Below are 13,149 nucleotides of genomic sequence, written 5' to 3'. Positions count from 1 at the left end.
TTTCTCAGTCTAGATTTATGTCTTGTGCCACTTTCATAATGACTCATCTTCAAGACACCTGTTCAGTTATTCATGTAATAGCTTTATTTAAAGTTTACTTTATACTGAACTTCACCTACGCAAAAATATCCATAATATGAAAAAGTTGATGCTGGACATATTTTTCTAGTGCACATTGTCTTAGTTCAGGCTGCTGTCAAAGTACCATAGACTGGATGGCTTATAAACAACAGAAATTGATTTCTCACAGTTTTGGAGGCTATGAGTCTGAAATCAAGGTGCCAGCATGGTTGGGTTCTGGTGAGGACCCTCTTCTGGGTTGCAGACGGTCAACTTCTCATTGCACCCTGGAATGATGGAAAGAGGACTAGAACACTCGCTGGGGTCTCTTTTATAAGAGCACTAATCCTATTCATGAGGGCTCCACCCCCATGACCTAGTCACCTCCCCAAGGCCCCACCTCCTAACACCATCACATCAGAAGTTAGGATTTGAACACATGAATTTTGGGGAGACACAAACTTTCAGTCCACAATACATATTAAAAGAATAACTGTGTGTGTGTGTGCACATACCACCTAAAATAAAATCGTCTTCCTCATACGTATATCAACACTCATCTACTATAAATAGAATTTGCAGCCATCCTTCTAATCAACCAGCTTAACCACTTGGATCCCAATTATACCTCAGAGTTAGTTTTTAAAAGTTCAACTCATATTAGAACCAGTTTTTAAAAAGTACATCTCTTCCAAGGCAAGACACTTTTCTCCCAGAATTAACCAGAAAACCTAACAAGACTATTAAGACCATGGCTTTTATTTGCTTTTAGTTTTATGAAGCTTCAGCTGTTTATGAGGCATTTCACAAGAAGTATGCTTCCATTTAGAAAGAGTCCTGGGGCTGATTGAAACCCTTGTAGAATATGTGTATTATTGTTACTTTTAAAATACTCACCAAAATGTGCTTTTTGTATATTTGCAGCCATTTCACAAAAGCCCTATTTTTAATGCAAACTATTCCAACCTGGCCTTTGGTGTTAGGCTGGTCTAAGTGCGTAATCTAAGTACCAACTGAGTGCTGAGAACTGTGGTATAGAAATTCAGAGAAGGCGACAGCTTCCATGGGTGGCCTGACCCAGAAAAACGTCGGTGAGAGAGGGAGACTTGATTCCAATCATGAAGAGTAGATTTGAAGAGGGAAGACAGAAGCTGGAGTAGAGAGCACAGTGTACAAAGGCATAGAAAAAAGAATTTACTCCATATCCTTTCATCCTTTAACAAATGTTTCTCATGAATCTACTCTGTGTCAGGAACTTTGCAAATTGTATGACGTTTTCATTGCTTTTTTTTTTTTTTTTTTGGTCTGTTTGGCTAACATTTATTGGACACTTCTATACTAGGCATTATGCTAAGGAATTTACATGCATTATTTCTTATGGAAACTCACAACAAATTATACCAGGCAAGATTTATTATTAATCCTGTGTTCCACGAGAAGACCATGTCTCAGAGAGGCTAAGACCCCAGCTGGGGTTCCTCAACCTGTGAGTGGAGCTGGGAGGTGAATATGGAGTCTTTGTCAGGCACTGGAACTTTTATCAACCACTTGATCCTGTTGTGAATGAGACACACACAGTCCCTGTCCTCAAATGCCCAGCTGAGCAGATGATACTGGCAATTAATCAATTATGATTCAGTATGATGGGTACTGAAGAGAGGGGAATTAGGAAAACAAATAGCAGTAAGAGATAATGAGCTTCAATTCTTGTTTGCAAAATTACTCAATTGAATACCAGTCTATGGGAAAGAAAGAGAGAGATTGATCGTTGACATTCATTGTTCCCTTCATTTATTCATTTATAAATAATGTTCATAATTGTTATCACTAATTAATATAAAAAGATCTACACCCCTAGAACAAGATTTATTATTAATTTTGGTGACAAAGTTCATATTTCAAATATACTTATTAATTTCAAATTTAGGGAGCTCATTTCTTTTCAGACCTGATTTGATCCTCATTGCTGTTCACATGATAATGTAGCTCAAGATTCATGCATCACCGAAAACACCTCACCTGTAGCCAGCTACAGGAAGTCAACACTGTCTACTATTAACAGAGTAGAAGCTTTCAGCTAAGGGAGAGTTACAGGAACTGGCTTTGCCCTCTTGCCTAAAATAGATGAAAACCTGGACAAAAAAAACCAAACAATTTTTAAGACTGTTTTAAGATATCAGGCAACAAGGATAGGTGTTCTCTGAGAGACAGGACATAAGAGATGATCCCTGTGTCTGCTCCTGCCTACTGCCTTGAGAGAGTTTCCAGCCCACAGCCTAGGGGGGAGGAACTGAGGCAGAGCCCAGCAGGCTCTCTGAGCCCAAGGTGGCCAGAGTTCATAGACAAAGCATCAGAGGAGAGAGAGAGATACACGGAGAGCAAACTCCAAGGGTCTGTCAAAGGTCCTCACATAGTATGAGGCAGAGAGCTGACCAATATGTTCATATGAGGAAACTAGCAAAGACTGAAGGGAAAAAAAAAAAAAACAAACCAACCACCAGAAAGGCATTTACACAGGGCCAGAGAAAGTGCCTTCTCTCACCAGCCAGACTAGAAAATCTCATTATTAATAAGGCACTGGGTAGAGCAGTCACAGGGTCTTTCCTCATTAGCGAGAAAAGATTAGCTTCCTAGACTAGACACAATTTTGGTCCTGCCTAATGTAACTGCCAATGGGTTATTTTTGCCCACTGCCCAGACAAAGCCAATTTATCAAGACAGGGGAATGGCAATAGAGAAAGAGTTTACTACACATAGAGCCAATTAAATGTGAGATTAGAGCTTTTTTATTACTCAAATCAGCCTCCCCCCAAAATTCAGAGGCTAGAGTCTTTTAAAGTCAGTTTGGTGGGCAGATTGCTAAGGCGTGGAGAATGCTGATTAGTTTATTGGGGGCAGAATCATAGGACATCAGAGATGTCCTCTTGTACTGAGTCAGTTCCTGGATGGGGGTCGCAAGTCCAGATGAGCCAGACCAGAATGCAGGGTCTGAAAAATCTCTCAAACACCAATATTAGGTTTTACAGCAGTAATGTTATCCATAAGAACAACTGGGGAGGTTAAGAATCTTGTGGCCTCTGGCTGTATGACTCCTGAGCCATAATTTCTAATGTTGTGTCTCGTTTGCTAGTTTTACAAAGGTGGACTGGTCCCCAAGAATAAAGGGGGCTTGTTTGGGGAAGGGACTGTTATTATCTTTGTTTCAAAGTTAAACTATAACTAAATTCCTCCCAAAATTAGTGTGGCCTACCCCCAAGAATGAACAAGGGCAGCTTGGAAGTTAAAGGCAAGATGGTGTTGGTTAGGTCAGATCTCTTTCACAGTCATAATTTTTTCACTCATAATTTTTGCAAAGTCAGTTTCACGAACAAATCTTAAAAGCCAGAACTAAAAGGATCAAACTGATTTTAAGTATCTTAACTACCTCGAAAACCAAAGTTCAAAAATATTTATATGAACAAAAAAATATCCAGCCACCCAAACTGGTAACATTCACAACGTCTGACATGCAAACAAAAATTCCCAGGGAAGCAAAGAAGCAGGAAAATGTAACTCATGATGTGAAGAGAAATCAATCAAAACCTACCCAGAACTGACACAGGTGTTAGAACTGGCAAAAAAATAAAAATAAATAAAAAGGATTAGCATAAATGTGTCTCATATGTTTGGAACGTTAAGTAGAGACATAGAAGATACATTTTTAAAATCCAAATCAAATTTCTAGAGATAAAAACTACAGTGTGTGTGGTAAAAAATACACTGGATGACATTAACAACAGATTAAACAATGCAGAAAAAAATATTTGTGAATTTAAATACACAGCAATAGAAACTATCCAAAAGGAACCACAGGGCAGTGGGTGAAAAGGAAGAGGGCTTTTTCAAAAAGAAGGAAGAAAGGAACATTAATGAGCTACAGGATAACCCCAAGTAGGCTAGTAGGCAGGTAATTGGAGTCCATGAAAGGAGAGAAAAAGAGAGAAGAAAAAATATTTGAAGACATAATGGCTAAAAATTGATGATTAATAGTCTCACTTGGATTAAATCATTTGTTCATTCATTCATTAGTAATTTTTGAGATTGTACCACGTGCACAAGTCTAGGTGCTGGGGAAACATAAGGGAGAAAAAGAACCTTCATTGGTTTATATTCCAGTGAAGGGAGAGGACACACAAAATGACAAGTGAGAGTTTTAATGTAATTCTCAGTCTTGCCACTGAGAGCCAGATAATTCTTTGTCCTGTGCATTGCAGGAATTTTAGCAGCATGCCTGGCATCTACCCTCCAGATACCAGTCGTAGCTCACTAACCCACTACTCGTGACAATCAAAAAAATGTCTCCAGACATTAACAGATGTCCCTGGGGAGAAGAGGAGCCAGTAATATGTTAGAAGTGAAATATACTAGGAAAAAAATTAAGCAATTAGCAGCATCAGATGTGCTGGGATACATTATAGCAAATTAAAGTAGAGTGGTAAAGAAAGACCTCGATAAAAACGTGGCCATTGGGCCAGGCGCAGTGGCTCATGCCTGTAATCCTAGCACTTTGGGAGGCAGAGGTGGGTGGATTACCTGAGGTCAGGAGTTCAAGGCCAGCTTGGCCAACATGGTGAAACCCCGTCTTCACTAAAAATACAAAAATTAGACAGGCATGGTGGCACACACTGTAATCCCAGCTACTTGGGAGGCTGAGGCAGGAAAATTGCTTGAGCCAGGGAGACAGAGGTTGCAGTGAATCGAGATCATGCCACTGCACTCCAGCCTGGGTGACAGAGTGAGACTCCGTCTCAAAAAAAAAGTGACAATTGAAAAAGACTTGAAAGAAGTAAGGTCACATGCTCCTAGCAGACAGAAGCTCAGCCCAGATGCAAAGGTCCTGAGGCAACAGCCTACTTGACATGTTCAAAGAAGAGCAAGCAGGTCACTGGGGTTACAAAAGAGTGACCCGGGGGAAAATAAAACAAAACAAAAAAAAAAACGGGCAGAAAAGCGACGAGAATGGAATGGAAGAGGGGCACTTCTCCAGGAATGAGCAGGAGGGTCCTGTTGTCACAAGGAGTGAGGAACGCTACTTAGGCAAAAACAAATTAATGCTTACACTTGCCAACTGTGGCCTTGGACATGATGTTTAAACCTCTTTGGGCCTCAGTTTTCTCATCTGTAATTTGCCTTGCACAATCTTGGCAAAGATTAGATAAGATAGATTTGTGAAGGCGCCTCATAACTGTAAAGCTATACAAACATAAACAAGCATTGTTTAAGACATAAGGATGACATGGTTTAAACAAGTTATAAGTGCAGTACTTTTTGGGAGAGTTATGAAGGGTTTTTATGGGTGGCATTTATGGATTTAGTCTATATTTATATACACTCCCTATGAGGATCTTGGTTTTCCACCACTTGGATTTAACTCATATGATGTTACATTTTACTGCACATACTATATAAGTTTAGCAAAGTTGACACTCATAGCCAAATAATCTATAGCATTTTAAGATGTTCAGTTCTGACAGGCCTGAGTTATAATCCCCAGATTGGCCCCTCTCAAGCTGTGTGACCTTAGACAAGTAACCTAAACTCTCTGAGCCTCATTTCATTGTTTGAAACTGTTAATTGTAATATTTGTCGCAGAAGATTGTTGTAAAGATTAAGTGACATATGTTTAATACATTTATTTGTACAGTGGTTTGCATGCTGTAAATGTAAAATATTTGACATATTGACATTGTATATTATTCTATAATAAATAATGATATATTAAGATTAAGTGACCTTGTTCAAATTATACTAGCTTAGGAAAGAGAAAGCACTGGTGTACATGTAGTGCTTAATAAGTAGTTGACGTAATCTGCACATCTGTCCTCACCTAAATCTCATGTTGAATTGTAATCCCCTATGCTGGAGGTTTGGCCTGGTGAAAGATCACAGGGGTGGATCCATCATGAATGGCTTGGGCCATCTCCTTGGTGGTAACTGAGCTCTTGCTCTGTGTTCACACATGATCTGGTCATTTGAAAGTTTGTTGCACCACCCCCTCCACTCTTTCTCTCTTGCTCCTGCTCTGACCATGTGCTGTGCCTGCTCTCACTTCTCCTTCTGCCATGATTGTAAGCTTCCTGAGGCCTCTCAGAAGCCAAGCAGATGCCAGTCCCATGCTTCCTGTAAAGGCTGCAGAACTGTGAGCCAATTAAACCTCTTTTCTTTATAAATTACCCAGAATCAGGTATGTCTTTATAACAACGCAAAAATGGCCTAATACAATCGTCCATTAAAATGAGTTGAATTGTATTTCAGTGGCTGGGATAGTCAACCCATATCAATTTATACTGCTCGTCCAGACACTGCCAACCCCAGAGGAGAAAGTATAAAATCCAGGAGTCTAAATGCAGTGCTACCATATCCCACTCTCCACTACTGAGAGAAGGGGTCAAAATAGAAATACCAAGTTTTCTATGGGCTTCTGCCACCTCACACACTGCGAATTGTTAGAAATCGCTTTTGAGGAAACAGAAGTGTCTCCTTCCATTCTCCTCTAAGTAAGGGAACTGGCAGCATGGGGGCAGGGAGATGGTGTGGAGAAGGCGGAACCCAAAGCCCTGGAATGAAAGGAAGGACTACACGGGGATGAAAGGGAGGGCGAAGAGTGAAGAGGATGCTCAACCAGCAGGTGAGAGTCGAGTCCGCCTCCCTCACTCCACCCACCTCCAGACCAAGCTCCCCACTGCCAGGCCACAACCACATGCACTGACCTGCCCGGCCTGGATACATTTTAGGTCTCCCCTGTCACAAACACCGGTGCACCAAACAATTTCTCAGACCCATTGATGTACCTGAAGGATCTCTCTATTGAAATCTTCTCATTTTTTGCAAGAATATTCATCAAGTTTATATAATTTGCATACCTCTTGACCCAAAAATTTCACGTTTGATAATTTACCCAAAGAAAGTATAGATACATATGAGTATTTAAAAATAAAAGTGTGAGATGTTCACTTTACTACTGCTTAGAATACTCTAGATGTACAACTATACACACGGTGAATGTCCATCAATAAGGATATTAGACAATAAACAATGTTATAACCAAGTAATGGAATAAATGTCACCTGAGTCGTAAAGAATGATGCAGGTTTAGCTGTGTTGCAATGGGAAGTTTCTGCACTACTTTGTCACATGACAATTTATGCTGGTACACATAGCACTATTCTATGTTTGTAAAATTTTCATAAATGATACATATTTATTGAATGCCTTCTGTGGGCCTCGCTGTCCTTGGTACTTGAGAAAAGCACTGAGTGAAGTAGATATTATCCCTGTCTTTGTCGTGTTTATAGTCTAATGGGAGTATGAGGAAAAGCACAAATACTGAGAAGTAAACAGAACTGCTGGCACAGCAAAGATTTTTAAAAGGGCAAGGGACTCTGGTGGAGACGACAGTGGTGGGAGGACAGCCTTAGATGAATGTTTAGGGACGATCTCTCCAAAGAGATGACACTTATGACCTTAAGGATGGATGGAAATTACCTACGGGCAGACGGAGGAGCAGAATGTTTCAAACAGAGAGCCAGAAGTTTGGAAATAACCTGTGGTATGTTTGAAAAACTCAAAGAAAGTAGGCCAGAAAATGGAATGAAGGAGCACGTGGTACAGAGAGGATGGAGATTTAGGCAGGGACAGATCATGTTAGACATTGGAGATCCTGCATCAGAGTTTGAGCTTGACTCCAAGAGCTGTCAGAAGCTGCTGGAGGGTGGTAAGGAGTGGGAAGATGGGATCTGTTGAGTAAAGAATGTATTGGGAGGGTCAAGAGCCCAAGCAGAGACAAGGCCAGGGCTGTTGCAGTCAGAAGGTGGAGAGGTAGTATCTTCCTGTCCTGGGGTCGTGAGAGGTGAGATGGTGAAAGGAAGGCAGATTCAGAACGCATCCTACCCTCCTGAGGAGGTCGAGGAGCAAATCAGTTCCCCTATCACACCCCTTGCACTGATGAGCCTCAGATCTCAAAATCAAAATAGTTATTTTAAAACACCAGTATTTTTTCTTTTTCTTTTTTCTTTTTTCTTTTTTTTTTTTTTTTTCAGTTGATATAATCCACCTCTGTGGAAATTGTGGGAAATGCCATCTCTGGGGATAATGTACACATCATAGATAAGGAGACTATAAAGATGGAAAATATCGATACCTTACACAACTTCTTTGCAGAATTGGAAGAAAAGGGTTTTTGTTTGAAATGCAACGTGCACTGCTGTGTTTGTTACCCTTTGGCTCCAAACAATGTCCCTCCAACCAACAGCAAATGCTGAATGTATTAGAAAGAGGGGGAGGGAAGGAAGAGTGACTCTCATAATCTCATGATTGTTCTGCACACCCGTGGGCAGAAGAAGTATGGCTGGAATTAGGGGGTAAGAGAGAAAGGGGTGTGAAGCAAAAGTATGACTTTGAGAGTTCACATTCAGCAAGTGGCAACTGTGAAAATTGTTTTGCTCCTAGGACATAGTTGACGGCAAGGAAAAAGAAGGACAAGAACTTGGAACTGCGGATTGCTCTGTCCCTGGGGACCCAGAAGGACTGGAGACTGCAAAGGACGACTCCCAGGCAGCAGCTATAGCAGAGAATAATAATTCCATCATGAGTTTCTTTAAAACTCTGGTAAGCAGTTTTCTCCTCTTTTCCCCTCAACTCTATTGCTCAAAAGTTTTGTTAATTCTAAGAATAATGCACATTTGAATGTTATTGTACTAAATGGATTATCATGGTGCTGTTGGAGCATGGGAGAGAACAGGGACAAGATATGCTTCCTAAGAAAGTTGTGTTACATCAGGCTGTTAGCAAGAGAGTCCCTGAAGTTGGGAACCATGGTATAAGCAGTGAATGCCCAAATCATGTAACATGGGCTGTGTTGTAATGGAATTCTGTTGCAGTTGAATGTCTTCTGGTCATTGATCATAAAAATAATTGAAAAATATCTCCCTGTGTTGTAGACCTCTCAAAGCAGTTTTGCCACTCAAGTGGCAAATAAAATACTGTAGAAATCACTAAAAAAAAAAAACCCTGAATGAATGAATGCATAGTGAAGAAGACTATCCCAAATGTGTTTGGGCTATTTCCAAATATCAAGACTAACCTCAAAAGAAAAAACAATAAATGTCAACATAATGTGCCACAGACACCAGAGGGTTGCACATGTGTTTGGAGTAATGGCAGAATATATGGAAAGTCTGTGGTCTTCCAGGAGACAATTTTGAATGCAGTCAAACTCTTGGTAAATGTATAAGATCAGATGTATCTCATTATAAGACATTAATTTTGTTAACTTTTGTATTACCCGGCGGTCCTGAGATTTCTATTGAACTAAAAATACTTCTCATTTTATTCTTGACCTGTATGGTGAACTGGACCACCCTAAAGAATTATTTATCTATGAAATAAAAATCACTCTAAAGAGCAATGATTTCTAATATTTGGCTTTCTCAAACTTTTAAGGTTTCACCTAACAAAGCTGAAACAAAAAAGGACCCAGAAGACACGGTAGGTAGTTTGAAGTGTGTATGTATATATTTGGGTTTGCGCATAGAACTGGATTTGGATTTGTGTCTGCTTGCTTGTTTTTTGAATATATATATGTGTGTGTGTGTGTGTGTGTGTATCATATCTATATATAATTAGCAATTTAATAGTGCTGTTAGGTTGTCTTTAAAATATTTTATTTATGTTAATGGTAGTTTAATTAAAATTTTACTGGAAAGCTTGAAAGATGTACCAACTCTGGCTAAATAATATCACAATACCAATTTCTTATGTAGCATAAGAACAGAATACTAATAATTATATCATCATCTTAGTCTTTTTAGTTGTGTGTAGAGGGACCCAGGGAATATAGTAAAAAACAGTCCATGTAAAGTAGAAGAAAGCTTTTCAGTAGGACATGGACTCTAAAAAAATAAAGTAGAAGAAAGCTGCTATATTTTTGTTTACTAAAAAATACGTTATTTTTCAATGTAATTTGAAAAATAAATAAATCTTTACTGCAAAGGCAGCGGTTTGGTGAAATAAAATAGTTTCCATGGGACACTTGCCAAACAGATGGCCATGCAGAGGCATTAGGACACGCTAGAGAGCCTAGATTCTTCACTGTCACCCAAGAAATTCAGCCAATTCCCCTCAAAATAAATTTAGTTTGAAATAATATCTTCCTAGAGATGTTCTCCCTTTACACTGGACAAGGCTCGTTACCTCTAGTGGAATACACGGTTTAAGTTTCACGGGAACCATGAGGGAAGTTTAACTTGGTGACAGATAAGTGTCTTGGGTCCTTCTTCTGATATTGGAAAGTGCTTTGAAAAACAGTGGGAAAAGATACATGGCTTGGTTTGCCCCCTACATCTGCTACCCATATGTGAAGGAGTTGGCTGTGAAAAGAGGATCCTAGATTTTGTCTCAAAAGACCTGCATTTCAGCTCCAGTTCTGCTACTTGGTAGTGGTACAGTCTTAACTTGTCTGAACCCAAGTCTTCATGTCTATAAAATTGGGACAAAAAAATTCTTTGTCCCGGACGCCAGGGTTGAATGAAGGTCTGGCAATGCCTTGCAAACTGTAGAGCTCTGATTAAATGTAGCAATCCCCATTTCCATGATCACAGCCAAGACTGGTTGAATGACATGACTACATTTGTATTGTATTTATTGGCTCCTCGAGAATTTTCTTCTTCCATTGAAAAAAAATATGTATCTGAAGCATCTACATGCATTTTCCTATAAAATTATTCATTTGCTACAAGGTCACAGGGTCAAGTTCAATGAATGGTTGGGGCAAAATGTATTTCTTTTGGTTCTATGTCTTGCGTTGTTTGAAGCCACATAGCGTAAAACAGTGGGGTATGGGAATGTGTGTGTGGCTTCCCAAGTGACCTGATGCACTCATTCTCTTTAGCTGGTCATGCACCAAGACTCCTCCCTGACCCAGAATGTGGTCAAAGCTGAATGTACCCAGCTGATAAAATCTCACCATCCTGCCCAGGAAGCTGTGGGGTCACATTAGTGGAGATGGGTCTCAAAAGAGGGTTTTGTGAATGTAGGTTGTCCATGACAACCACAAACAGATGTGTTTTCATTGTTTTCTACAAACCTGGTTCTCATACCTTGCAATTTTGATATCTTTCCTACTGAAGTTCTTGGATTCATGCTTTTGAAGTCTGTATCATTTTCAGCCCACTACCTTCCCTACACAAAAGGCCCTGACATTTGTAACTTGAGTCAACAGTCTTGAGTGGTTGTAGCCAGGCTATTTCGGTTTCAACCTCCCTCTACTTTGCCTCAGTGGATTGGTTCACACTACACATTTTCTTTGCCTGGGGGGGGTCTACCCATCTAGAAGTGAATTGAAATTTTTGCAGGTGATATTGCTTCCAAAAGTTTCTAACAGTGAATCAAAAGAGATCAATTTGAGACTAAAAGACATTCAACAGCAGTATTTGCTTTGACTCCAGGATGAAAAATAAACATTTTGTCTGCAGGTATTTTTTACTTTACCATGTAGCGATAGCATTTAGATATCTACAACTATCAAGCAGAGACTGCATTATCTTATCCTGTTATTTGTCTTCAGCAAATGGAGATACAGAGTTTTGTTTTGTTCTGTCTTGCTTTGAGGTGTGTTCATCTGGGTCATTTAAATAGGTCACTGTTGAAAATCATTGCGTATCTAAAATTGTGAATATGGGAGTTTAAAAAAGATAAATATTTACATGGTGTTTTGTGGAAGAGGGGATGGTGTACCAACAGTTAATTGTCACAGTGTATTAATGCACTTTAAAACAACAGAAAAGAAAAAGAATTTTGTTCAAAAACAAAGTTCTGAGGTTGTGACTGCTGTTGCCCCAAAGGCATCGAAAGCAGAAAGTGTCTGTGATGGACAAGCTGGTCAGAAGACATCCGAGATCCAGGCTAGAGGCGCCAAGAAAAAGCACCTGGATAGCCCCAGGCTAGGACTCGCCTTTAGAAAATTCTTTAAGCAGAAGGTCTGTATCTTGTTAAAGTAGGAGGAAAAACAAGAACTCTGGTCTTCACAAGACATGTGCCATCCTGAGCCCACCCAGCTCCTCTCCAGTAAAAACAGAGCCTTGGGTGGTGGGGATCATTAAAAGAGAATTAAAGATCATATGAATTAAACTTCAGTGATTTTTAAGTCCCCGTAGTCATAAACATTTCAAACGGGTGTCTTCCTAGTGCGGACCAGGGTTCTGGAACTATTCTTCTAACCCAGTATTTCCCAAATGTCAATAACTTGTGTACCACCTTCACCATTTTTGTTAGATGTACTATTATTTGATATTTTTACATTGAAATTGACCTATTTTCTATTTAAGTGTATCTTTAAAAGAAACTTTATATCATATATAGAAAATCAGAATAATTTTTCCTAAGAGGAAGGTAAGCATTAATTTGGCTAATTAAAAAGACATTACATTCTAGCTACCTCATTTGTGTTAAGCTCTGAATCTGATGCTCTTTCTAGCTTTATTAAAAGGTGATTAATTGGCCAATGGTAGAAAAATGTTAAAGACGTACCATCACCAGACTGAGACTTTCTCCAGAATGTTAGTAGAAGGATTAAATGAGAGTTGGAAAAGGAGAAGTAGTTTCACTATTTGAATACTATTTAATATCATATTTCTGCACAATCTATAATCTTCTCTGATCCACCAATGGTATGCTTCCTACATTTTGGGAAATACTCTTCTAACCTCAAGTAACAATGTTATCTTTCTGTGGTCTGTTTCATCTATTTCCAATATTAACTAAGCTTACATTGAACCCAAATAAAAGTCCAGGCGGAAAAAAAGCAATGAATGAAGGCAGAGCACGTTTCAGCTCCATGTCCTTGGGAAGTTAGGACAACACTGAAGTCAGTTTGGGAAATATTATGCTTCCAATGTCTGAGAAGACGCCAGTGTTTGTCTGAAACCATCAGTTTAAAGGATCCCTGAATTGGGTTAGCATGCTTGAAAATTTGTTTAAAATATCAGCCATTTTCCACCAAGTCGAAAGCCTGTGTTAAAAAAACTTCCCTACCTGGATGTCACAGTCCCGGGA

General features: G+C 39.5%; 1 protein-coding gene across 7 annotated transcripts in view; it reads left to right on the top strand.

The window, feature by feature from the left end:
* Positions 1 to 13,149, top strand: part of BCAS1 (brain enriched myelin associated protein 1) — a 130,782-nt gene that overhangs the window by 65,459 nt on the left and 52,174 nt on the right. For 5 of the 7 annotated variants that reach the window (XM_054467789.1, XM_054467785.1, XM_054467788.1 and 2 more), the window contains exons 5-6: positions 8,548 to 8,706; positions 9,541 to 9,585. In XM_054467789.1, coding sequence (XP_054323764.1) covers positions 8,548 to 8,706; positions 9,541 to 9,585 — 204 coding nt within the window. Of the gene's footprint in view, positions 1 to 8,547; positions 8,707 to 9,540; positions 9,586 to 11,939; positions 12,075 to 13,149 lie in introns of all 7 variants that reach the window. The other 2 variants (XM_054467783.1, XM_054467787.1) reach the window with 1 other exon arrangement.

Source organism: Pongo pygmaeus, chromosome 21, assembly GCF_028885625.2.
Source record: "Pongo pygmaeus isolate AG05252 chromosome 21, NHGRI_mPonPyg2-v2.0_pri, whole genome shotgun sequence".
In the NCBI taxonomy this organism is placed as follows: domain Eukaryota; kingdom Metazoa; phylum Chordata; class Mammalia; order Primates; family Hominidae; genus Pongo; species Pongo pygmaeus.
The sequence above is the reverse complement of the archived record's forward strand: the minus strand, read 5'-3'. Positions and strand labels throughout refer to the sequence as shown.